Source organism: Rhineura floridana, chromosome 10 (assembly GCF_030035675.1).
Source record: "Rhineura floridana isolate rRhiFlo1 chromosome 10, rRhiFlo1.hap2, whole genome shotgun sequence".
Taxonomy (NCBI): Eukaryota; Metazoa; Chordata; class Lepidosauria; order Squamata; family Rhineuridae; genus Rhineura; species Rhineura floridana.
Window position 1 is genome coordinate 4736444 of NC_084489.1, and position 27380 is coordinate 4763823.

At 43.7% G+C, this 27380-nt stretch overlaps 2 protein-coding genes across 2 annotated transcripts in view; one reads left to right on the top strand and one right to left on the bottom strand.

Moving 5' to 3' along the window:
* Nucleotides 1-5708, top strand: part of LOC133364999 (uncharacterized) — a 23587-nt gene extending 17879 nt beyond the window's left edge. The window contains exon 2 of the mRNA XM_061586168.1: nucleotides 3155-5708. Coding sequence (XP_061442152.1) covers nucleotides 3155-3330 — 176 coding nt within the window. The 3' untranslated portion in view covers nucleotides 3331-5708. The remainder of the gene's footprint in view (nucleotides 1-3154) is intronic.
* LOC133365493 (uncharacterized) lies at nucleotides 3210-27380 on the bottom strand. The gene is made up of 6 exons (XM_061587451.1): nucleotides 27317-27380; nucleotides 13251-13818; nucleotides 5582-5653; nucleotides 5098-5296; nucleotides 4071-4710; nucleotides 3210-3383 (listed from the first exon to the last, which is right to left on the bottom strand). The coding sequence occupies exons 1-6, from the start codon at nucleotides 27378-27380 to the stop codon at nucleotides 3376-3378; spliced, it is 1551 nt and encodes a 516-aa protein (XP_061443435.1). The 3' UTR covers nucleotides 3210-3375.

Below are 27380 nucleotides of genomic sequence, written 5' to 3' on the forward strand. Positions count from 1 at the left end.
TACCAATAGGCTGAAATAAGTAAAAGATACTGCTGGACAGCTGTATGGCCACATATTCAGTTTGTCATTGGACTTCCCTTGTTAAGATTTCCCCTGTGAGCAGGGCATGGCCAAATATTCTTTCCTTTTGTGTTGTAAAAAAATGAGCTTTTGAAGACACAACCCCCCCCCCACACACACACACAAACTGTGGACATTTCATACATTGCCTGGGCAATATGCATGGTCTCTGGAGAAAAATATGGAAATTGAGTGATCAGTATACACACTACCCCATTGTTAGTGCCCACTTGTGCACACTTATCTGAATTGCTTGGAAACAATGGATATTTGTTTGCTTATTTGGATAATTTGTATACTGCTTATATTTAAACAGAACTCTAAGCAGTTTACAACATGGGTAACATCATTTGACCAGGCGGTGTGCTGAATCCCCTGCTCATACAGTTAGTCTGTGTGCATCCTCCACGTCTTCCTAAGAGTCTGCATCATGTGTCGATGTGCCAATGTTCTCTGTTCAACTTATATTATACCATGTATAAGGTGTATGCATTGTATGTATACATCATAAAAGGTTTTATTAGCTCCCCCGGTTGCTTGGGGTGTTATTCCTGACCCACATAAGGTAATACATTTCACTATCAGCTGAGCTATAGAAGAGCAGTCATACTGTTATTGCTCCCAATGCAGTTTTCCTAGTAAGGCGCCTGCTTGGAACGGACTTCACTCATACAGAAACAAGAAGTGAGCAGAATCCAGCTGTGAAAACCAATGGCTCCATAATTAGGTTGCATTAAACTAGCTATAGAAGGCCCAAAGGGCACTCATTTGGTTATATTTATTGAGTAGAGAATATATTTTGCAAAGAAGAATCCATAAACAGACACATAGTCTACGTTTGATTGCATTTTCTTTCTCCTCAACCCATTCCAAAGTGAGAGTAAAGGGGGGGGGGATATGAAATTTTATTTTCCATGTTACTTTTTGTCTTGTGATGACCCCTCCTGGCTAAGCTGTTCATTATCCTTGATGCAAATAGTGAAGAGTTTTTAGATCATTGCTTTTAAAGCTTGTCATAAAGACCATTCGTAGTTACAGCTGCTTACAGTTGTGTTTGAGAAATGTTACCAATATGGTACTGTTTGCATAGGACAAAATATGTAGCATACATTATATTTGTATTTTAGTATAAATCAGACTTGCACTTAACTTGGTTTTATGTAAAATAGTCATATTAATATAAAGTGGGTGCTCTTCTTGGCCTTTGAAAATATGAAGTCAATAAAACTTCTAGTGAAAAAGTTTGGCTGAACCATATAGAAGAATATGAAAAAGTTAAAAACAAAGTATTTTCAACTCCCCTCCCCCATCTCCTAAAAAGATGGAAATACTTAGTTGTCTAGTTCTACCAAAATAAAACCAATAGTAGACAACATGTATTGTACTTTCTTGTGTGTAGGAGCAGCTTTTAAAATAGTAACTTGTAGAACAAATGCAAGTATACTTTTGATGCACCTCTATAATGTTTCATGTTGTTTTGTGCACCCTTCTGCATGAAAATGTACAGTGACTTCAGCAGGTTCCACATGCAGCTATGGTAGTCTTACAACCCTGTGTGCCACCAGTTCCCTAGTAAATAATTCTTTAGTTTAGTCTTTCAGTTCCCATTTCAACAACCGGACATTAATGTAACAAGCCTCAAACTGTTTACTTGTTGTCAGTAACCTATTTGGTCAGCCTTGTTTTTCATAAGTATTTTCAAGGTTAGCATTTGTGGATGGCATCATCCAGGGGCATTAAAATCAACAGCATTCTGCCAACACCTTTGAGGAGATGTGGATCACACTCAGAAAGCATTACTTTCAACAGGTAGCTTTTATTATTACTCAAACTCCCCACCCCTAACTAACTTTTGTGACAAGCTATCAATCAGAACTTGTCATCAATCCAATATATAGCTATGGCAGAATAGATTTATCTACCACATTTCAGAGCTAACCAAAAAAAACATGCTTAATAGCTCTTCTACTGTCACTTGGAAGAATATACTTTTATGCTTGTCTGCAGTAATGTGTTTTATGCACTTTTCATACGCTAGCATGTAATTGGGTTTGTTATAATGGTTCGAGAAAGCAGATGTGCTTATATTGCTTGATTTTCTTTACGCCACTATTCATCTATTACCAGCCAGTCCCTCTTCTGCTTTTATTAATGAACTAGCAATAAGTGCCTTCTCTAAAACTGGCAGCAAGAGATCACAAGGTAATAACGATAAAAAAATCCCTACTGAATGTAAGAGAGTGGGAAAGTATCGCAATATGATATGTATATATTTCATATAGACACTGTTTTTTGAAAAAAGACAAACTGGAAATGTTATTTACACAAGGTTCTTGCACAACTTTTTAAAACATTGAGCAGATTGCAGGTCTGTACACATGGACAAGCTTTTTATCTTATTATGATGCAATGCTAAGAAGTAACACAAACTATTAGCCACTCAGCAAGTTGATGATATAACAGCAGTGGTTTACATGGACAATCGGAACATATGGTGTAGGGTACATTTAAATGAACCTGAAAAAATGTACAAAGTTTGGGCTTCAGTACACTAGCTAGAATGCACTGATGCTGCAGCAACTATTGGAACAGCACAACCAGGTTTTTCTTGACTTTTCACTGTGTTACACACCTCCTCTTACACTAACTGGGGAAAAAAATCACATTTGGAATACATATGGGATAAGTCACTGGTACTGAGCAAGAAAACTCAGTATTAGATTGCTTCTGAAAGAGCAAGCAGCATTGCTGAAGCGGGTTTGTAGCATGGCATTATTTGGTTCATATGCTGAGCCACATTATTCCTTGTATCATATGTGGAATCTTTTAAGTGTATCATAGACGTTGGCATAGAATCCCTTGTACTTGGGACTTAATTTGTGCAAGGGTTCATCCCCGGCATATGAGGTACATGCCAAGCCTCAAGCCTGGAATATTTCACATAAATATCAATGAACATTCTCCTGTACAAATGCAAAGTGCATTTTCTTAATGACTGAGGGACTACAATGAAGCTCCACAGTTTAAGGATTGTCTTTGGCCTCTTTCCCCCCCTTCTTCCTATAAATAAAGTACTGCTTCTATTATTTTCTAGAACTGAAGCCAACAGATGGAAATATGCTGAGTCAAACACCAAGACTTGTGCATTGGCTATTAAATCTTCAAAGTGATTTATTACAAGAAAACAGCATGCAGTGCCCACATCCCAAAACAAACAGTACAGCCAGCACGTTGAGCCACATGCCTGCAGGTTTTTTGCCAGTTCATTGAGCAGGCAAAAAGAAACGTCAGATCTTTGAAGTAAAAGCTGTATCTTCAAAACGCTAGAAGAGATTGGAGAGATGGTTAAATACTTTTAGTCAGACATCTGCCAACCAATGTTTAAAGCTAACAGTCATTTTCAGCTTGCAAGGCTTCAACTTGCGCTTAGCTCAGTGGATCTGGCCACAGGATTAGGCCCTCTCAGATGCATTGGGATGCAACCTATCCCTGAAATTCTCTGGTCCATCGGCTATTACAAATCGTTCACCTAACGGCCCTTCCTCATTAAGTCAAGGGCTTAAGTCCAACTTCACCTACTGTGCTTTGAGAAGCAAAACTTTCTTTTTCTTCCACGAATCCAACCCCCTCAAAGCAGATCACCCGTAACATCCCTTACCACAGCTCCAGGTGCTCACTCTCTTCTGAGTGCTCACAAACGCCTCCAGTTTTTGAAAGTCAAACGCCTGCAAACCCCACGAAAGACTGGGCAAAGAAAGAAGGTTCTAGCCAACCAACCAACCTATCAGTCTCCTGAGCCTGTCCAGCGTCCCCACTCCAACAACAGCATCTCCCCTGAAACAGTTGGCCAGATCCATTCGCCTGCCGCCGTTGCGGTGGTGGCTCCAGAACAGAGTGGCCAGCACCAAGCCAGAACCGAATCCAATAGCTTCCCAGAGAATCCGATTTTCCCTACTGAATAGCCCCGAGAAGAGTCGCGCGTTGGCTTAATGCGGAAGCGAGGTACTTACGGGAGGACGAAAGAGCTGTCCGGGCTCTGCAGCTGATGTTGCTGAAAATCCACAGGAAGAGGGCTGCCCTGCAGCCGGCTCGGAGAAGCACAAGCATCCTGGACGTCCAGCCTCCCCGTAGTCCCAGGCGCCAGGTGCGGAGCAGCCGCCCGATCCTCCACCACGATCTGCCTCTGCTTGCGGTGGGTGCAGCGGGTAGATTTTCACCTTGGGAGTAAAAGCCAAGCGCTCTCGCTCTGGCGCGCTGGCTCGTCTTACTCCGGGGTAATCCAAGTCCCCGGGACTCTGGCTGTCCTTTCCCGTGCGCTCCGTGCACCGCCCCTTCGAGGCACGAAGTCAATGGCGAGCGAAGTGGGGCAGGCCACCTCGGGAGCGAGGGAGCTGCTGTGGCGGCCGGGGCTGGAGCCACTGCAGCCGAGCCCTTCCGTGCGCACGGCACAGGGCTGCTTGCCACCAGCCTCCCTGCTCGGCTGGCTCGCGCTCGCGCGCTCCGTGCGTACCCGGAGCGCACACGCCAAGCGCGCGTGGAAGCCGCGAGAGGGAAGGCGCGAGAGACGGAGGCACTCCCGCCGCAGAGGAACTGCTTCAGCAGCTCGCTCCTGCGGGCATCCTTCGGCAGCAGGAAGAAACCCTGCCACGACTAACAGCCGAGGCAGCAGAACCGGCGACCTAGAGAGCGGGGGGGGGGAGCTGAGAAGGGAAAAGCCTCCCCTCCCCTCCTCCTGCTGCTTAGCCTTCTCCGGTGGCTCCTCCTCCTCCTCGTCGTCGCCAGTGTAGCCCTCTCGGGCTGGAAGAGACCCCTCCCCGACTCTTCTGCACCTGTCCAGATTCAAACCAAAAGCAAAAGACCCCCTCCCCGCGTGCGCGCCCCGCCCACACCAAGGCCCGCTTGGGAGTGGCTGGAAGGGACCGGGAAGGCGGCCTCTCTCCTCAATCGGCAAGGCTGAAGTCGCTGTTCGTCGTGCTGAACTTGGAAGCTTAGGCTCCTGCACCTTGCGGGGCGTTTCCTCCCTCCTTGCTTCCTTACCCTTTCTCGGAGCCTAAAAGGGAGCATGGGGGGGGATCGCCCCCGTATTGCTGACTTCTCCGGTACCACCACCCCCCTCAAACTGAGATGGTACAAGCTCTCTGTGCTCCAACCTCCTGGGATCCGCGAGCGAAGGCAGTCCAGCAAGCAAGTCTTCCGAGCGGTCCTAAGCACTAAAACCAGAAGCTCGGCATCCTGCCTGTGAAACAAGCAGAGAGGACTGCGGAAGGCTCCAATGCAGATTTTTTTTTCCCGTTGTGCAATTAAAAGCGCACACCCGCAGGACGGGCAGGCGCGAGAAGGCTGCATGAAAGTAGCAGACAGCTTGCCATCAAGGAGCCGGTAATGCAGTCAGGCATTGTTGCAGCCTTTGCTAGGAAAAGGCTTCAAGAAACCCTTCTGCCTCTCCTCCCCTCCCCGCACGAGTCTGAGATGAAAGTTACTGCACTCTAGTTGTTGCGGATCACTGCCTGTTATTACTCACCATTTATTTGATGTTGACCGTTTCCGTAGATAATCAATACGCCTCTCATTTTCTAGCTGATATTTTGACAACCTAAGGAAAAAATTGAATTCATTTACTTAAAAGCTATAGAATAACATTGATAAAGATAAAGGTATTAAAATATTTCTCAGAAATGTGTGTGTGTGTGTGTGTGAAGTTGGAGGATTAATCAGACTCAGATATTTTCTGTCAGGGCATGTTATTTACAATTAATAAATTAATATTAATAGAGCTACTTCTACAGTAGTTACAAAGTTTTACTTAATAACAGTGCAAACGTTTATGTTTCTATTCAGAAGGAAGTTCATTGAGTTCAACTGGGCTTACTGGCAGAACTGTGAGTATAGGATTGCCGCTACATCTTCCAGATATGAAATAACTAGGTGTTAATTATCTTGTAAAGAAGCACTAAAACTTTGGATCAAGATAAATACTGAAAAACAAATGGTCACTGAAAGCATCGAGAAGTCCTGGAAGGACCACTGAATGGGATGGGAAGCAAACTTCAGTGCCATCTCCCTCAAACTGCTTTTTCAACTTGGGGGGGGGACATGAATAACTTTCAGGCTCAGGAAAAGGCATCTTCTGAAAGGCTAGTTCACTTTTAGAAACCATGCTTGTGCATGAAACATGACCCTCCAGAGCCTCGGCATAGTCATTATGGAGAGACGCACCAGACTGGGGAAAACAGGAGGGTAAAATCAGGTGAGCATGTGGCCTAGTCTGCCTAGATGTAGCTATGGGGCCCAGTTTATTATTTATTTAAGGCACTGATATACTGCTTTTCAGATGGACCTCACAAAGCGGTTTACATAAGAAGCTGTTCTGCTTCTTCACCAGATGCCCACCTGGCAACAGCTGGGGGAAGGAGGAAGGGGCCACTAGGGCAGCTGGATGGCGACAATTCCTCTGCTTCTTTCTTCTCTCCCCTCAGAGTGGTTCACACAACTCCTAGGACAAATCTTAGGGATAAGGATAGAAACTGGCAGAGAACTTTTCTAGAGTTTGATGGAAACGCTGGGAGCTAGCTTATACAATTTCTAAACTGATAATGCCAGCTCCCAGTGCTTCCACTGTACTTAAGCAAGATCCAGAAATGGAACAGAGGATGAAATTACAATATGTAGCTAGAGGTGTGTTTGATTAATTTGAATGTGACTCCCATTAAGTTCTATGGAAAAGTAAATGGGCTGCATACTTAGACATGACAGAGAAGGGACAAAACCTGCTATTCACCTCACCCCTGTGGGCAGGAAGCAGTGGTGTCCTTGAATGCAGTCCTTTTTTGCTGTCTCCCATGATGGAAAGCACTGCACTTGAGGGCCCTGTTGAGATGAAGGCAAAATCCTCCTTACAAGCCCTGGCCCTTAGTGGTCCAATCCCCATCCCAGGGATACTGCAACAGGGGTGCTGCAGCATGTGTGTGCACAGGGATGCAGGCAGAGCTCTCCATACTGACTCTTGCAAAAGACCCTCCTTCTAAAACTTCCTGCCCATCCCAGTGATGGACATTTTGCTAGTGAACAAATGTCAAAAAGCAAATCACTTGCTAAAATTTTTCTTTGAAGAGGAAGGGGTGATTTCTTTGGGGTGTCTGTTCATGAAACATGGATCACCTTCCCACCTCCCAGAAGAGAGACCTGTTTCTGTACAATGGTCTGCCCTAGGAAATCATTGTTCTCCCCAATGCCTAAATGATGCACTGTTATACGTGCTATCATTCTTCACTTGCTCACTATAGATAAAAAGGACAGAGAAAGTACCCTTACAGGAAAGAACAATGATCCGCTTGCATTGTTATATCACTGAAAAGAACATGGATTGACATTGGGGATCTAGTCTTGGCCATTTCCAGTGTTCCAGACTCATCTGGATTCAGTGTTAAGTTTCACCATGTTTATTCAAGACCTACCAGCATTAATTGGTTTAATGTAGCAATGCTCTTTCGCTGCCCTGTTTTTTTTTGGTACATTTTGTATGATGGTATTTTAAAAACCTATAATTAAAGTACTAATATTCCCAGAAATGCTGGAGCTTTTTGTAGACTACCCCAAATAGACCACTTTTTAGTACTGAATTGTTAAAAACAAAACAAAAAACACCTGTATATATGATGCTGCAAATATGTTCTAGAACTGAGTGAAGCCTGAGCCCCCTTTAGTCTTCAGTCTCCACAAACTGCCCCTGCTCTCCTCTGCCAGATCCAGTCCCACGCTGTCCATGCATTCGGGGCATGTTTGCAGAGGGGATGCCTGCCAAAGAAGCACAGGCTCCCTCCATGAGCTGGAGCCCTGTGTTCTCTCTCTCTCTCTGTCCACACAGTGCTAATCAAGTGGAGACTGATCACTAAAGGGAGATATGCCATTTTCTAAATGAAGAACTGGAGACAACTAAGTTGCTTTTCATATTTAAATTCACTAATAGGCAAAAAAAAACCCTTGCAATTTAAGAACGTAACTATAGCCCACAGATATTTCTATCGAACTTTAAAAAGCAGGGAAATTGGGCAGCTATAGTGAATGTATCAGGGGAGCAGGACACCTGACCTCCTCTCTGAGATATTGGACTGTCCTACAGATTGGTCAAATGCAAACACAATTTAGGTTGGTCTTTCACAGTCCAACCCACTTCCTGTGTAGCTTGGAAGAATTTGGTAACATGTGCCTCTGAACATATGGTAAGTGGGGCAACATCTGCCGTCTGCAAAGATGGAGAATTACATTTTTGTATGTTTGTTGGTCTTCTTCTTGCTTTGTTTCTTTCCTGTGTCTACAGAGTCTAATCTAGAAAATTATATTTCCCTCATTATTCATCCTAGAAATCTGTGTCAAATTTATTTTTATTAATTTCAAAGCCTTTTGATTGGTCAGTGTCATATGATGGTGAAGACAGCCTTTTGTGTTTCAAACTGGAGGTTATGTTCTATTTCTATTTTGGGTGCATTAACAGTTGAATCTGAAACTGCAGTTTGATGTAAAATCAGACTGATTACAATATGTTGCTACTTAAGCAGTGAATCTAGCTGTTGGAACAAACAAACGTAGCCTGCCCCAGATACATATTTTCAGGCTGCTATGCTTAAACCACTTAAGGAAAGGTGGGCATGGCCAATTAAAACTGACTGTGAAAGACCAACTGAAATTGTGTTTGCATTTTTCCAAATTTGTAGAGCAGTGCAATAACTCAGAGAGGAGGTCAGGTCTCCTGCTCCCCTGGTGCATTCACTATAGCTGCCCAATTTTGCTGCTTTTTAAAGTTTGAAAGAAATATCTGTTGGCTACAGGTACGTTCTTAAATCACAATGTTTTTTGCCTATTAGTGAATTTCTCTGCTTTTTAATCCAGGAGGTAAGAAATGGGATCCTGTGCAATTTGCTGACAATGGATTGATCATTTGCATGGTTATTGAGTCCAATGGAATTTACTCACTTGTAATCATGCTTAGGACAGGTGAAACTGACCATAGGGGGATGGGGAGGGGAGGAGGAGGAGGGGCAGTGGTAAGGGATGGAGGGGGTGGGGGAGGAGGGAGGGGAAGGAGCGGGAGGGGAGAAGGAGGGAGGGAGGAGAGTAGGAAGGACAGAAGGGAGGAGGGTGATGTGAGCTGGCAGGAAGGGGAGGGTAGGAGGAGGGTAGGTTTGCTTTTTTGCATGCTTACTGAGTTCAGTGGGATTTACTCCTGTGCAGTCATGCTTAGTATAGGTGAAGCTGACCATGGGGGAGGGGGAGAGAAGGAGGGCTGGAGTTGGGAGGGGAGGAGGAAGGAGAGGAAGGGAAGGGGAGGGGAAAGAGAGAGGGAGGAGAGAAGAGAGGAGGAGGGGAAAGGCAGGTCTGATCATGTGCATGCTTATTGAGTTCAATGGGGTTTAACCCTATGCAATCATGCTTAGAATAGGTAAAACTGACCATGGAAGAGGAGGAGGGGGAGGGGAGGGGAGAGGAGAGGGAAGGAGGAGGGGAAGGGAGGGGGAGGGGATTGGAAGTGGAGGGGGAGGGAACTGTGAAGGAAGGGGAAGAGAAGTGGCAAAAGGGAGAGGATAGGAGGGAGTAGGAAGAGAGGGCAAGCTTGATCATTTGCATGCTTTTTGAGTTCAATGGGATTTACTCCCATACAGTCATGCTTAGGATAGGTGAAACTGACCTGGGGGAGGGGCAGAAAGGGGGAGGAGGGGGAGGGAGGAAAGGTAGGGATAGGGAGAAAGGTGGAGAGGGAGGGAAAGAGCAGGGGCAGGGAGGGGAGAAGATTGGGTGGGTGGGCACTGGGCAGAGGGGCAGTTCCTTTCCAAAAGGAAAACATTGTGAACAGTATAATTGTTTTTCAGGGTTTCCCCCCAACTTTTTATTCTACAACAGGCACATGTAGTCTCCCACCCAAATTGAAACCAAAGCTATCCCTGGCCACATGCACACCAGATCTTTATTTCACTTTAGGCAGTCATGGCTTTCCCCACAGAATCCTGGGAAGTCTAGTTTGTGAAGGGTGCTGAGAGTTGGTAGGAGACATCCTTTTCCCCTCACAGAGCTACAATCCCCAGAAGAGGGGCTGACTGTTAAACCATTCTGGCCACTTGAGCTCTATCAGGGGAATAGGAATCTCCTAAAAACTCTTAGCACCCTTTACAAACTACACTTCCCAGGATTCTTTGGGGGGAGCCATGGTTGTTTAAACTGAAATTAAGGTCTGGAATGGGTGTGGCCCCCTGATTAGGCAAGCCCAGGAGCTGGGAGTCTGGCTTTTAGAACTCTGACAGTTGATTCTTACTGAGCATGCCCGGGCTTATCATAGGGTTCCAGCCAAAAGTTCTTAAATTAATTAAAAATCGGCCAGGCATTTTTTAAACTTTTAAACTGCAGAAGATGAAGGTCAGAGTATGGGGCAAGGTCAGTATTAGTATTGCAGGTACTCTGTGAACATGGCTGATTTTTAATGAATATCAAGAGATTACGAGAACTCTGACAGAAAAAAGTCCAAAAGGGCTCTGGGTTTTTTTTCTCTCTTTTTAGACTTTGAACTCTCGATTCTCTCTGACTGTTTTGTGTATCACCTTGAAAATTGAGAGGGTTGTTAAGCAAGCGTTTCTGAGTTCAGGACTGTACGTTTGGTAAGGTTTTCTTTTGAAATGAGCTTATGGGAAGAAAGGCATGGGGGTATTTTTAATTTAACATTGTGGAATGTGAAAAATCCATGCTGGCTATAGTATACAGCCATTCCTGTGGCTGTATAATAACACAATACAACTTCATTTGTCTATATCATTACAAAATGTTTTAGTTTTTTGATATTCCCTTTCCATCTCAATATGCTTAATGTTTTTAGCATGTTTAATGCACAAAGGACAGTACAACCATTAACTCCATCTCCATATGCTACAATACCATAAGGTAGGCCTTTGTTGCTCTCATTTTAAAAATGACAATTTGAGGTTAAAAGAGGGAAGATTTAGATAATTTTAAGTCTGTGGCATTGGAATTTTTGCTTTTCTTTGCTTATGAAACTCCATATATATGCCTGGGACACTAGAGATGGCCTTCTCTGTGGATGTGCCAAGACTGTGGAATTCTAGAGGCTAGAATGACCCAGCTTGTCCCCATGTCTTTATTTACTTGTTTTTAACTCTTTCATTGATGATTTTAATGGTTTTTGTAAACCACTTAGATTCTTTTAAGTTTGTTAAATAAATAAACTATGATATGCGTAAAATAGGTATATTTCCACATTAAGAAGATGACAGAATGGAAGAAAGACTTCCATATTCAGTATTTCTTTCAAAAATGGTCATAACTGCATCCAAGAAGATCAAAACTCATCCCTAGCTTAAATTTAGGGAAACTCACTACAAGAAAGTCTGGGAATCTCCTAATCTGATTATATGTTAACAAATTTGAAACCCTCCTACCTGGGATTGGAGGGTGATCTAACAAGTGTATTGAATTTACTGAAACATTAGAAATCACCCTACGTGTTGGAAAAAATGTTTCTTTATAGCATCTCATCTCAGACTCTATGATAATTGATGCTGACTTAAATTTGTTTATTACTAATGAGTCGTTAGTAGAGGCCAGAATACTTTAAGTAAATACTGCCAATTTATTACATTATGGTATCATGACACTGTGACCTCAGGAGCAACACACTAATTGCTTTCCTTTATTTTCATGTTTCTGTGTAGGCCTTCTTAGTCAACTGAAGTTCTTTGCTGTTATGGAAATCTGAATACATGTATAATAAAAACCAAGATTAAGTGTGTGCACTTCAGCCAGTCTGCATTAATTTCACCTATTTGCATGTATTAAAGATCCACAACTTCTGTTATTTTGTTTTGTAGCCTCTGAAAGAATTTGGCTTAGCCTACTAATAACCAAATTAATTTTAATCCACTGAATTTAGAAGGAATTTTTTTTTCCATTTTCAACCTATGGCTAACCATGTCTTCTCAGAAGAAAGCTCCATTTTTGGTTTGTAAAGTTTGTAGTTACATATTTCAAAGCTATTTACATAAGAGCCTCCGTTTCATTAGACGTCCACCCAGAGTTTCATAGAAATAGGAATATCTTTGAGGAGCTGCTCTGTAAAAGAACTTTCAGACCTAAACTATCAGTGCAGAAGGCTATAACCTGTAACTGAATCTCCATTTCTTATACATCAGGTGATGTTTTATCCACCTGGGTGTGCAAAGTCAAACTGGATTCAGTAGAATTAGTAAATATGCTTTTGACTGGACTGTGTGAATAATAAATCTATGAGTACTCCCAAATTGAAAGCCTACAAGGGGAGTGTAATCCTATTGACAATAACTACATCACCTGCCATCACACCTCTGCATTATTTGGAAAGGGGTTCACCTTATTCACCTTTGTCCTGTCAAAAGGTGGCCCTGTACATTCATGGAGGTCATTGCTATACTTGAATATGAAGGGTATGTTCCTCCCGCCACCTGCAGGGGATGCAATCTCTCCTTCACATACTCACTCCATGCAGTCCTTGGTGCCCAAGAGAACCCAAGAGAACTCAATAAAACTAGAATAATCTCATCATATCAGCAAACCGTTTTAAACCCTTCTCTTGTGAATGAGAAAAGAGCCCCATATAACAAAATCAGGTCCACATTTTGGATGTCAGGACTGCTTGTGAATGAGAAAGAAGGAAAGTGTGCCAGTATTTATTTATTTTTATTTTGACAATTACTAAACTGCATCTTCATACAAAACATGGATTCCATGGTAATGTACATTTTAAAAAATCACGTATCGATATAATATTAAAACATTTTAAAAAAATCAAAATAACATAAAAGAAAATTATTGTTGTTGTTGTTATCTGTATACAGCCCCATAGCTGAAGCACTCTGGGCTGTTTACAACAATTAAAAACATTAAAAACAAATATACAAATATACAAATTTTAAAACATTTTAAAAAAACAATTTGGGGGAGATTCCTGCCTGGCCAGCTCTGCACCTTGAACACAAGCCCATCTGTCCATTCAAGAACATGAAGGACAGTCTAGCAGCAAAAGTGGGTAGCTCTTCCCTCCACCCTCAAAGGCAGCACTCTTCCTCGTCTATTTCAACCAGAGGCTGGTGGAGAGGCTCCCCTTCAGAGCCTTCCTCTGCAGCCACCTCCTGTGGGGCAGCTGCCTGAAGCAGGACCACTTTGTAGGAGGCTGAAGAGGGCCCAATTCCACAAAGAGAGAGGCTGTGCAACACCAGGCAGACAAACCGGCTTCCACTGCTGCCATCAACAAGGAAGGAAGCCAGAGGACCAGTGCTGTGTCATAGATGTGGGTAGTGTCAAAAGGGCACTCATTTGTTATCACAGTGTGGGCATCAGCTGGAAGGGCAGAACTGTTGCAACCGGTAAAGAGATGACAGCCACCGTTGACAACAGTGAGAGAGATGGCAAGTGCCAGCCCCATGCAGCAGGCACCTGAGATCAGGACATTTGCCAGGGAGATAACAACCAGGATCCAAGGCAGGCAACGGTGGGAGAAGTTCCGGGACACCAGGACCGCCAGGACACCGGCAGCAATGCTCAAGTGCCCAGAAGCCACCGCAATGACATTAGCCATGGTGTACTCTGAGGTGATGGTGTGCGCGGGCCAGGCCACATGGTACAGGAGGGAGCCATGGATGATGGCCCCCAGCACCAAGGTCAAGTGGCCCAGGACCACCAGTGAGATGCCACTGCGAGCTAGCAGCTGCACTCTGCGGCCTGCCTCTACAAGGAGGGAGGGAGGCTAGTGAGGACTGCTGCACCATGGGAGGCAAGGAAAGCCCGGGGCAGGGCACCAAGCCCCCAAGAGGAGGAGGGGCTCCCCAGGGCGGCACTAGATTGAAGAGCAAAGGAGGGCCGGGACTGAAGATGCTTGGGAATGCCCCCCTGCGGCGGCTGCCCTTCCTCGCCCCGCAACCTCTCGGAGCTCAGAGTTGCTCTTCGGGGGCCTGTCGAGTCTTACATGTTGAGTCCAAGGGCTTTTATTCTCCTTTGGTTCCGAGGGGGCGGGGCGGAGGAGAATTTGAGAAATAATAAACCAAAAACTATTCAACCAGCTAAGACAATGCAATAAATATAAAAAGATGTGTATATTAGGCAAAACTGCATACAAATGAATATATTAGGAGAAAGTTGTTCTAAAATGCTGATGAATTTTAATGAGGCCTTTAAAAATTTTATAAATTGATGTGGAAATATGGAGACTGGAAAAAATGAGAAACTGAACAGGACTAGGGCTAATGTGCTACTGATAGTAACAAAACTAGCTGAACTATAGCGAGAGGCGTATGCTGTATCTGGGTTGCCACAATTCACTCCTACTCACAGGCATCCTTCACACACGCAAGCAACTCATTAAATCCACTTCTCCATTGTGTGATCCAGCACGAATAGGTGTGAAGGAAGGAACCACAAGGGTAGAGGTGATCATGTGGGTTTTGCCCACCCAATCACTGCTGGCAGAAATGGAGGACACCAGTCAGATGGGAAAACCCCACCCAATTTACTCTCCATGGTTAGAATGCTCACATGCACTCCCAGGAGAAAAGGTAAAACACCGCAGAGAAGTGGATCCCACATCACTAGCTGTTTGTGTTAAGACCGATGCTATCACAAACATAGCCATGTAGTTAACAAGGACAGAATTTATTAGTTTCTACCCATGGCCTCAAGGGTTATAGTAGCATTTTTCTACTTCTATATTTTCGAGCATTGAATTAGACATTCAGCCAACCAATCACATGTGCACTTTCTGAAACAATATAAGAGCAAAAAAAAGTCATTCTTTGAAATTCGCACTTTTCTGAAAATGCATATATTAGGTGAAAGTCTGCATACAGATGAATATATTACTGAAAATAACATACAAAAATGCATTAGGAGAAATGGCTTGCAAAAATGTGTGCATTAGACACAATTGCACACAATAATAATAATAATAATAATAATAATAATAATAATAATAATAATTTTATTTTTAGGCCACCTATCTGGCCGAATAATCGGCCACTCTAGGCGGCGTACATCATTAAAATTAAAATACAGCATATATAACAAATAAATACATTTTAACATCAATCTCCTATTAACAATCAACCCACATCTGGACACTATAAAACTGAAACTAACTAAAAAGCCTATACGCCCGTTGGAACAGCCAAGTTTTTAGTCCTTGGCGGAAACTTACCAGGGAGGGGGCATGGCGAAGATCGTATGGCAGAGAATTCCAGAGGGTGGGGGCCACAACCGAGAATGCCCTCTCTCTGGTCCGCACCAGCCTAGCTGTTTTAACTGGTGGGACCGAGAGAAGGTCTTGGGAGGCTGATCTCGTCAGGCGGCATAACTGATGATGCTGGAGGCGCTCCTTTAGATAAACTGGACCGACACCATATAGGGCTTTAAAGGTTAACACCAACACCTTGAATTGGGCTCGGTAAACAACTGGTAGCCAGTGCAGATCTTTTAAGACTGGAGTAATATGATCCCGGCGGCGGCTGTTCTTAAGCAACCGTGCCGCCGCATTCTGTACCAGTTGTAGTTTCCAGACCGTCTTCAAGGGTAGCCCCACGTAGAGCGCATTACAGTAGTCTAAGCGAGAGGAGACCAGGGCATGCACCACCTGTGGGAGCAGATGGACCGGAAGGTAGGGTCGCAGCCCCTGTATCAGATGTAATTGATACCAAGCTGCCCGGCTCACTGCTGATATCTGAGCCTCCATGGACAGCTGGGAGTCAAGAATGACCCCGAGGCTACGAACCTGGTCCTTCAGGGGCAACCTAACCCCATTCAGCACCAGGTCAATATCTCCTACTCTTCTCTTGTCCCCCACAAGCAGTACCTCGGTCTTGTCGGGGTTCAGTTTCAGCCTATTGCCTCCCATCCATTCACTTACGGACTCCAGGCACTTGGAAATAGTATCCACAGCCAACTCCGGTGAGCACTTGAATGAGAGATAGAGCTGAGTGTCATCCGCATATTGGTGGCACTGCAACCCAAATCTCCTGATGATGGCCCCCAGCGGCTTTACATAGATGTTAAACAGCATGGGAGAGAGGATAGAACCCTGTGGCACACCACAATTCAGAGGCCAAGGGTCTGAAGCCTCCTCTCCCAATGCTACTCGCTGGTGCCTATCAGAGAGATAGGAATGGAACCACCGTAAAACAGTGCCCCAATTCCCATTCCCTCTAGGCGATCCAATAGGATACCGTGGTCAACAGTATCGAAAGCCGCTGAGAGATCCAGGAGGACAAGGAAGGAGTTTTCTCCCCTATCCAACGCCCTCCTCAAATCATCCACCAGAGCGACCAAGGCTGTTTCAGTTCCATGTCCAGTCCTGAAGCCCGATTGGAAAGGATCTAAATAATCTGTTTCCTCCAAGTGTGTCTGTAACTGTTTGGCCACCACGCGTTCAATCACCTTGCCCAAGAATGGTAGATTAAAGACTGGGCGAAAGTTATCCAAGGAGGGTTTTTTTTAAGATGGGCTTTATTACTGCCTCCTTAAGGGCAGATGGCAATGCACCTTCTTCCAAGGAAGCATTAACCACCGCCTTGATCCCTTTCCTCAGTCTCTCTTTGCAGCCCATAATGAGCCACGTGGGGCAAGGATCAAATAAACAGGTGGTCGGTCTCACAGTAGAGAGCACCTTGTCCACTTCCTCAAATGTGTTTATTAGGAGAAATTTGCACTAAAATCGGAGGAATTTTCATGAGGATTTTTAAAAAAAAATCAAATTGCTGCAGAAACATGGAGAACTGAATTTAAGATTAGAAAAATGAAAAACTTGCTACCAATATTTAAAAACAAAACAAAACCCACATGCATATAGCAGCAATGATGAGGTGAAATTGACCAGAAGAAGGGGGACTATCTGCCCAAAGCAGTAAAGAGAAGTTATTGTAAAACAGCAATCTTAACTGTCCAACATACCACAAAGAAACTATAGTGTTTGGGTGGGTGCGTGTGGTGGACCTTGGAAAAATGAAGGGGGAATGGAAAAAATACCCAATCTAGATATAAATGGAGGGGGTGACTGGATGATTGGTGCAGGGAAGGGAACAGGCAACAGTTTCAGTGCTGTCCTGTTTTGCAAAGAGACCACCTTTTCTGGCAATAACTAGTGGAGGTGGGGAGCCTCAGGGTCACAAACTGCAGTTTCTCAATAAAGATGCTTTGGAGAAAATAGTCAGACTTTCTGAACCAGCTGCTAGCTGGTTTTATGACCAAATCAGAGCTTAATAATCAGAATCATTTCAACAGCATAGTTTCTGCTTTTTGATATCTATTGGGGTGTTAGAGGGTTTTTTTAAACAGAGTCAGCCAAAAAGAGTTTGTTCTAAAACTCTGAGAAATGGCTTCTAAAATGACATCCACTGGATTTCAGTGAGCATGCCCTGCCTGAGTTCCATAATGGAGACTCTCTTTTTTTAACCTCTCCAGGTTGAAATTGAATCTCCTCGGGTGCAGCCTACCATTGTTACAGCAAATGCTGAATTTTAGGAGTACTTTGTAACATATCCCTCACTGCAAAGGGGCACATGAGAATGATGTGACCGTATGGCAGCAGTGATCGCAAGATCATTCCCAGAAGATCTTTCTGCAAGGAGCATGTGTGTAGGGGCCAAAGACCAGGATAAATCAATAACTGTACAAAGACAGTGTTCACTGCGTTTTATATTTCTTTTCATATGTGGCCCCAAAGAGTGACATTTTGGTTTGTTCCTAAGTGAATTTGATAAGACAGACCAGAATAACATACAATACTGCATTATAAATGCAGAAGATTAGGTGGAATAAGACTATTCAGATGCACCTCTCATTTGCATGGGATCGTCCCCCAGAGTATCTGCCATACTTGTACAAATGAAGCTAAGTATGGGAATGTAGGATGGGAACATCAAAACCAGAAGGAGGCCCCTTGATATTGAATTCAGTCTCTTATGGTTGATAACAGATTTAATAGATTTTTTATTTCTTATTATTTCTTAGTATTATTTATTAAATTTATATCCTGCCCTTCCTCCCAGTAGGAGCCCAGGGCAGCTTATGGATTTAATAGATTTATCATATTATTGTTTTGACATGTGACTTTGACTTTTAAAAATATATATACTATATTTTGTTATATTGGCTAGTCTGATATTTTGATGCTTTGAGTTGCTTGCTCTTTGGGCTTTCCTTCATAAGTGAAATGAAATGAAATGAAATGTAAATATAAGTATGTCTTTTATGGAGATCACTTCTAAGAAACTCTGAGGTCAATGTAGGATATGTCTATATGCTCTGTAATGTGCTTGTATTTGTGATGATTTTTGTTATACAACAAACAGGTTACACTGGATGGGACTAGCAACATTTGTCAAAGAAGTTTCATACATCTGCACCCTATGTCCAGAGAAAATGCTAGTGCAGGGTTTTAGTCATAGTAGCTTGTTGGGGTGGGATGGAAGTTAGATTGGGCAAAGGGTTACGCTGCATACAGCACGAATTTCCTTATCGTAGAACAACTTATTAGAAATAAATAAAAAAACAGCTGCGGGAGATCCTAATCACAAATCTCTTCTCGGGTTACCTAGAATATTCCCATAAAAACTCCCCAACTCTTTAGAAATATCCAAAGCAAATGATTCATTTCCTCTGTGGTTCAACTAGTCCAGCTGAAAACTCTTGGCAGAATAGGTAATAGCCCACTGCCACCTTCTTTCCCTACATAGTTACTCATTAATTCTCTATTTCACCATAGTGGCAGCTATGTGCCTACACCTAGTCATTCCTCCTGCTCCAGCCCCAGGCAAAATCAGAAGAACAGTGTGATTAAGAATGCATGTTAATGTTATTTCCCTACTCATGTATATGACTCATGTATACAACTAGAGCATAATAAGCTCATTTTGGTAATTTCTCATTTACACTGAGAACCAGGGCCAGCTGTATAGAATGTGGATGAATCAACGAGTAATAGACTGCTTCCAGCTCAGTCACTGTTTGAACACGGGCCACAGTGCCCAAAGTTGATTGCATTTGCCATCAACAGGAAAATGCTCACAGAGTTCACAATTTACAAAATGAATCCTGCAATTTTGCAACCGACTCCTCTTTCATATTTGATCCACTTTATGATAGCTGGATTTTGGTAATTTTGGATGACCAAGAAGAGGGAACTCTAAGAAGATTCCAGTGGATTTTGATTCAAGAGCCAGAGGTGATTATCTGGAGGTGAAGCAGGCCATAGCCAGGCAAGAAGTCCAAGCAGGTAAATTGATAAACTAAATAAGCTAGCAGGTAGGGATGGGAAGCTTGAGAATAGTTGTCTTTACCCATGAAATAAGATGCTCAGATTGAGGAGCCAAGCCAAAGTAAGAGGCTTTATAAGGCCAACTAGACCTTACTGGCATCTCCTGTCATCCAAGCCCTACTGAACATAGAAGCTCCCTTATGGTGAGTCAGGCCATTGGTCTACCTAGCTCAGTGTTGTCTACACTGACTGGCAGCAGCTCTCCAGGGTTTCAGGCATGGGTCTTTCCATCCATACCTGGAGATGCTGAGGATTAAACTTCTTGTTTAACTACCTTGTGCAAAGCAGGTGCTCTACCACTGAGCTATAGCTGAGCAGGTAGCTGCAGTATTGCCCTCTGGACATCCAGAGAGGTGCTGTTGGGAGGCTTGCCTTGACTGTTGCTGGAATTCACCTGTTGGGGAAAAAAACCTTGGGAAGGAGGAGATGGTGGAGCATAACAGCTGGCCCTTATCAGGCTGATTGGCCCATAGCTTTACAAAACACACTACCAAGATGCAGCAGTTGCCACTGAGGTCACTCCAAAGGGATCCTACCCCTTGGGCTGATCCTTCAGGGAGTAATGAGGATGGGGGTACCACCTTATGTGATATCTGAGAGAATGGATTGTTCCTGAGTGGGAGAGAGGAGTGACAGAGTGTGTTGTGTGTGTGTCCAACTTAGCCTCTCAGTGAGAGAAGAAGTGCTGAGGGGAACAGTACTTTGGTGATAAACTGTCCTGGCTGCTCACATGAATAACTGGTAAGCAATTAACTGTGGTGTGAACAGAGGACAAGTGCAGTTGAATGTGTTGGAAAAAACATGGTGAAGGTGGGGGGAGTGTAAGCATTCCACTGCAAGTTATCTCTTGGAGGGGAAGGTATGGTATGATCATGGTTCATAATTGGAAAAATCAGAAAAGTAGAAGGGAACAATGGCTTCAGGCTATTCCCTGTACTGATTCCATCTGGCAGGGAACTGGTGACCCGCCTACTGAGACCCCTAACCTGGTGTTGCTGGTTTTAAATCCAGGGAAGTGCATAATAAGGCCTCCCTTATCTAAGATTTGAATATGGATGAGGGAGCTGACCTGGCTTGTATAACTGAGACTTGGGTGGGTGAATTGGGAGGAGTAGATTTGACTCAGCTATGCAAGCTGTGTCCTCAGTGAAACACCAGTCAAGGCTGGGAGGTCCATAAGACCTCGATTCAACTTGCCAGAAAACTTTTGCCTTGGAATGGGTCTTGAGATCTGTACCTGTGGTTGGGTCAGAGGGGCAGATTGGGGATGCTGTTGTTTTATCACTTATTCTGTCAGAAGTAGCTTTGAGCATGGTTTTGGAGAACCCCAGGACAGTGGTTCTGGGTAACTTCAGTATACATGCTGAGGTTGTTTTGTCTGGTCTGGCTCAGAACTTCATGGCCTCCATGACAGGCCATCAAATGTGGGCTTGCAGTGCCAATCCCCTCCTGTAGTAGTGGGAGACCAATTTGGATGGTCTGCCCTCAGAGATTTATGGAATGTGATAGATTCCTGAGTACTTGAAGGATTTTCCAGGAACCAGTGTTGGTGATTCTACTGAGACCCTTGCCTCATTGTGGAACATTAAGATAAGGAGGGCTATTGACATGATCACAGCAGAGTGCCAGATCCCACACTGCAGGGCTCACTGCGCTCCTTTGTTCCCTTCAGAGTTACAAGCAATGAAGCAGGCCAGATGATGGCTAGAGAGGAAGTGGCACAAGACTTGGTGTGAAACTGATCAAACAGCAGTTAGAAAGCACAACCACATCTATCACATAGTGATGATGGCAGCAAAAAAGGCTGCCTCCAAAGCGTCCTCAAGTAGCTCCCCAGCAGAGCTCTTTCGAGTGGTGAAAACGCTGGTATTATCTGCCCACTTCATGGAGCACTGGAACCATGAAAAGCCAGCTGTGATAAGGTGGCTAGGCACTTTGAAGACAAAAATCATTTGCCTTCACACTGATCTTGATGCCGCTACTAATATGAGATGTCTTCTTGGTTAGATGTCAAGTGCACTGTCTTATCCAATTTTGTGGGATTAGTTTGAGCTATTGAGGCCCAAAGATGTGGATAAGGTGCTTCTGGCTGTTCATCCCACCACTTGCCGTCTTGGCCCTTGCCCATGGTGGCTTATTTGTGCATGGCTGGGCAGGGGGAGGGGTCACCAAGTGGATCCAGGGGTAGTTAATGCATCCTTGTGTGAGGGAGTTGTCCCAACTGCCTTTATGGGGTGGTAGTGTGTCTGCTCCTAAAAGGAGCCTTCCCTGAGCCCTGAGCTTTTGACAACTACTGTATTACCAGTGGGAGTGCAACCCTACTGTTGCTGTTACATCCCTCAGCAGCTTTCCTGGAGCACCTCCATGAGTTGGGAGTTGGTGGCACTGTTTTACAATAGTTCCACTCCTACCTGCATGACCAGTACCAGAGAATAGCATTGTGTGGCACCTGTCTCTCAGATGGGCCTGGGAAAGCAAGCAGGTGCTCTGTCGCACGGGCAGGGGATCAGCCTCAGCCTGGTCATGCCAGTTCTTCCCCAGTCCCCTCCTCACGTCAGTCTCACTGCCTGTTCCTCTCTCCCTAGAGGCAGTGCTGTGGGTGGCTCAGGAGGGCTGGCAGATTCTGGAGGCGTGCTGGGAAGAGGCTCATCGGCCGGCTCTGTTTTTTGAGAACTGCTGGTGGCTTTGGGGGGGGGGCTGTCGCAGAGCAGACTACTAAAGTCTTATCCGGTTTTAGTCCCCTCCCCCTGCCCCCCCAATCCCAGTCCTCCCCCTCCTCTCGCTCACTTTGCCAGGAGTTCTCTATTGGCTCATGACAAAGAGCACCTATCTTTCAGTTTCAGCTGGGGGTCATCTGCACCCTTTCCTGGACAGGGATAATTTGGCCACTGTGACAGTTGGTTGCAGATCCTTCCGTATGTTTTTAAAATTATATGCAAGGGCAACACAGTGTGAATAATATCAATCACAAATTTTACATATAATAATGATTTGCTAAAATATGGAAACAGGAGGGAGGCCCAAAGAAAACAGAATTAATCAGGAAAATTTGGGAACAACAGGAAGTTGTAAAATAGACTGCACTACGGCAACCTTATGAAATACTGAAGGAGGAAATGGAAAAATGGGCACCAATTATAGCATGTATAGAGACCTGGGTATAAATGACCCAGGATTAAATTATTTACTGCTATAAATGATCTATTATAAAACAAAGTATAATTTATTAATGATTACCTATAAACTATTGTTATTGAACTATCTATTTAATGAATTTGATCATTATGGACTATTAATTGTTTTTTAAGATGATGGCATTTTATCTGTATTTACATTTGTCTTTTATGTGCCTGTGTATTTTTGATGTAGTAGTGACTGTACTCTAGTTATATTTATATACATATACATATACATATATATATATATATTTGAAAACAATGGCCACTGTGAAACATATGTTGGTAACTCACCTCTGGACTATTGTAATGTGTTCTATGTTGGGCCCGTAGGTACAGAATGCTGCAGCCCTGGATGATGAGTGGTGCTTCTTATCGGCCACATATCACACCGGTTCTGAGGGATCTGCACTGGCCTTGTATTAGTCACAGAGTGAGTTTTAAGGTTCTACTACCTACATACAAAGCCCTAAATAACTCTGGACCAGGTTACCTGAAAAACCATCCTCCCCTCCATAGTCCAGTAAGGGCATTAAGATCAGCTAATAGAATCTGGTGAGCTTTGCCATGGCTTGCTGATGATCAGCTTGAGGTAACACAGAAGTGGGCTTTTTCACTGGTGGTACCCATGTTGTGGAATGCCCTTCCTGCTGCAATACGAGAGGCCTTGTGAGTATTTGCATTCTATTGGCTTTGAAAACACACCTGTTCAGGCAAGCATTCCCCTGAATTTGAATTTCTGATCTTATTGTTTTAATTGATTTTTAACTGTTTTAATTTTCATACTTTTTGACTGGTTTGTTTTATATTTTAATTAAGGATGTTCTTATATTCTGATGGAATTATTATTGCATATTTTAATTATGTATGAGTTTTATAAATGATTTTATAGTTGTAAACTGTTAAAAACCATTCTGGTATGTAGGGATATATATATATAAATAAATAAATCCATATTGATGATACCAAAATGCTGCAGAGAGCAGGCCAGCAGCTCTCTCCTGCTGCCAAGTTGCAATGGTGGCACAGAGAGTAAAATGCTGGGTACGGCTGCCAGAAGCCTTTGTTTGAGACCCCCCTTCCCCACATAAACAGCAATGAGTCTTTCCCCTATGGGCACACTTGCATTGAAAGTTTCCTACTTTGTTGTCAAGAGTTCTATCCTGTTTTTCTATTTAAAAAATATTCATGTTGGCAAACAATATAACAAGTTAAAACAATGTAACAATTTTTAAAATTCATGATTTAAATTTCAGCGCTAGCATAAACAGCATCTGTACAAAAACAGTGGCAGCCAGAAAAAAAGCATTTTAAAAGCAGCACCTGAAAAAAAAACATTGAAAGAGGTATCTTAGCTTCTCAGTGAAAGGCAAGCAGCAATGGGACCAAATGGGATTCCCGTGGCCTGGGACTGATGGGAGTTGTAGTCCAAAACATCAGGAGAGCACCAAGATAGTGGAGACTGCTCTGTTGTTTGGGTGGCCCTATCACAGAAAAGGTCCTGTCACTCACACCATTTTTGAGGAAGTACCTCAAGTACTTCAGATAGCACAGAGCAGGGCCTCCAGTGATCTTAGAGGTTGAAGATTTATATGGGTGAAGACAATTCTCAAGATAGTCTGGTCCCAGGCCATGTAGAGCTTTAAGGTCAGAATCTGCAGGGTTTTTTTTTTTTAATTCAGCCCAGCTACAAGTTGAAAATCAGCAGAAATGGAGTGAATAACATTGTGGCTATATGTTCTAATATGCTTGCTGCAATTAGCATCTGGACCAAATGATGTTTCCAAACTGGCTTCAAAGACAGACCCCCATAGGATTCAGGAGTGCGGAACCTCTGGCTTGCAAACCTTATTAATCCTGGTGCATGTTCCAATTGAGCAGAAGGCCTTTTTTCCCAAACCATGGCCTTCTGCTCCACACCTGATCCCATATGTGACATCAGGTGTGGTCCAGGGAGAGAAGCAGTAGCAAATGCACAATCGGGGGTCTTAAAGTGTGCTCGAGATTGGGAAGGGAGGCTTGCTGTCACCACGCACCAGCTGTTTGGTACTGAGAGCAGGCCTGCTGAGATTGGCTGGATTATGGTGTTCCCCATGGGACGCTCTGTAGTTCAGCCAACACTTGGCCAAATGGGGAACTCCATCAGGATGGAAGTCTCTGCCTGTTGACCAACAGATGGTGATTCCAAGCCCACTGGATTGGCTGTGTGACCGAGTTCCCCACGGGGAACATGGTCATGCAGCTGAGCCCTGCAGAAAGCAGGCCTGAAGCCACTTCAAATCTCAACTGATCAGTAACACTTAAGCTCTTTGCAGGTTCTGCGTGGTGCTGAAACATGTAATACCAGCCACCATGACATTGTGAGGCCTGATACAGAGAGTTCCCATGCCAGTGTTACCACTTCTGGGAGGTGGACAATACTGGCATGGAAAATGGGAACTCTTTGCTCCAGAGTCTGCACTGACATGATGGCTAGCACTGCAAATATGGCTCCTACATGGAGAAGTAGTTTCCAATGGCCTCCTGATGGCATTCATAATATGTGGTTTGGTTCTTAACCTGAGGACAAAGAAGAAAGAAACTATAATTGTGGATAAGGAATTGGTTAAGAAGCAGAAAGCAGAGAGTAGGAATAAATGGACAGTTCTCCCAGTGGAGGGCTGTAGAAAGTGGAGTCCCTCAAGAATCAGTATTGGGAGCTGTACTTTTCAACTTGTTCATTAATGACCTAGAATTAGGAGTGAGCAGTCAAGTGGCCAAGTTTGCTGATGACACTAAATTGTTCAGGGTTGTTAAAACAAAAAGGGATTGCGAAGAACTCCAAAAAGACCTCTCCAAACTGAGTGAATGGGCGGAAAACTGTCAAATGCAATTCAATAGAAACAAGTGTAAAATTATGCATATTGGAGCAAAAAATCTGAATTTCACATATACGCTCATGGGGTCTGAACTGGCGGTGACCGACCAGGAGAGAGACCTCGGGGTTGTAGTGGACAGCACAATGAAAATGTCGACCCAGTGTGCGGCAACTGTGAAAAAGGCAAATTCCATGCTAGCAATAATTAGGAAAGGTATTGAAAATAAAACAGCCAATATCATAATGCCGTTGTATAAATCTATGGTGCGGCTGCATTTGGAATACTGTGTACAGTTCTGGTCTCCTCATCTCAAAAAGGATATTATAGAGTTGGAAAAGGTTCAGAAGAGGGCAACCAGAATGATCAAGGGGATGGAGCGACTCCCTTACGAGGAAAGGTTGCAGCATTTGGGGCTTTTTAGTTTAGAGAAAAGGTGGGTCAGAGGAGACATGATAGAAGTGTATAAAATTATGCATGGCATTGAGAAAGTGGATAGAGAAAAGTTTTTCTCCCTCTCTCATAATACTAGAACTCGTGGACATTCAAAGAAGCTGAATGTTGGAAGATTCAGGACAGACAAAAGGAAATACTACTTTACTCAGCGCATAGTTAAACTATGGAATTTGCTCCCACAAGATGCAGTAATGGCCACCAGCTTGGATGGCTTTAAAAGAAGATTAGACAAGTTCATGGAGGACAGGGCTATCAATGGCTACTAGCCATGATGGCTGTGCTGTGCCAGCCTAGTCAGAGGCAGCATGCTTCTGAAAACCAGTTGCTGGAAGCCTCAGGAGGGGAGAGTGTTCTTGCACTCGGGTCCTGCTTGCGGGCTTCCCCCAGGCACCTGGTTGGCCATTGTGAGAACAGGATGCTGGACTAGATGGGCCACTGGCCTGATCCAGCAGGCTCTTCTTATGTTCTTATGTTCTTATAATAGTACAACCCCTCACTAAACACACACACATGCACCCCAAAGTGGTGGTTGGATAGAAGTGTAGAACTTTATTGCTGAAGGTCATGTGAGAATAAACTATTTAAATGGCAGAAAAATCCCTATTAGTGGAGACCAATCCCTGCATCTCTCCTTAAATCAATTTTACTAGCTGCAAATAATGTGCATGTGTACCCACAGAACATGACATTCTCAAAATCAGAAAAGTGCAAATAAAGTAAACCATTTGTCAAGGGCAAAGACATTTGAGATCTGTCAAGTGTCTATTAACTGTAATTGAAACTTTCAAAAGCTGAGACATTGCTAATTGTAGGTGAATGGCAACCGAAAATGTGAGAAAGTATTTGCTTCTTCTGAGAATGGCAATCATAACCATATTCATATTCATGCCAATCAAAAAAATGATGGTTCTGATCAGAATAAGTAGCAGGAAAATATATTACAATAGACGCAAGCTGATTTTTCAACAGCAGCATTTGATATATCCACATATTTTAGAAACTCAGAAATACAAAATCCAGAAATGGAAACTGACCAGTTAATGAGAGAGTCTTTGCATTCTTAATCCTTCTCTCAATCAGGCCAGAACTCCTGCCATCAACCATGACTTAGTAAATGGAAGGGTAATATTCTTCAGTTTGCTGTGTTCAAGGTCTCATATAAGGGGAACTTGGAAAGAGGGCTGGGAAAATGTTAAAGACTTCAGGAACTACTCTGCAGGGGAGAGAAATCCGAATGCAAGTGAATACTATGTAGTGATAGAGTAGATCCAGGCTGAATCTGGCTCTTTCACTAGATATTTTGGGGGTTGGGTCCATTTATTTGGCCTGAAACAGGGGCTGAAAATGGTAAAAGCAAAGGATAGCAGAAGAGACAGAACTACTTGCCAGTTTGCAGGAATGCAATCAAACAGGCACCAGCAAGTGGATCCCATTCTTACTCATGATACAGCTGAGGCTTCCAGGGAATCGCACGAGACCCAGCAGAGCCAGGAAGATGGCCAT

Coding starts and splice junctions, on each gene's coding strand:
- LOC133365493 (XM_061587451.1), bottom strand. CDS start 27,380: ATGGCCATCTTCCTGGCTCTGCTGGGTCTCGTGCGATTCCCTGGAAGC. Junction 5,654..13,250: donor CTTCAGCCTCCTACAAAGTG/GTCCTGCTTCAG, acceptor TTTTTTCCTTAG/GTTGTCAAAATATCAGCTAG. Junction 5,297..5,581: donor CGGTCAACATCAAATAAATG/GTGAGTAATAAC, acceptor CTTGTTTCACAG/GCAGGATGCCGAGCTTCTGG.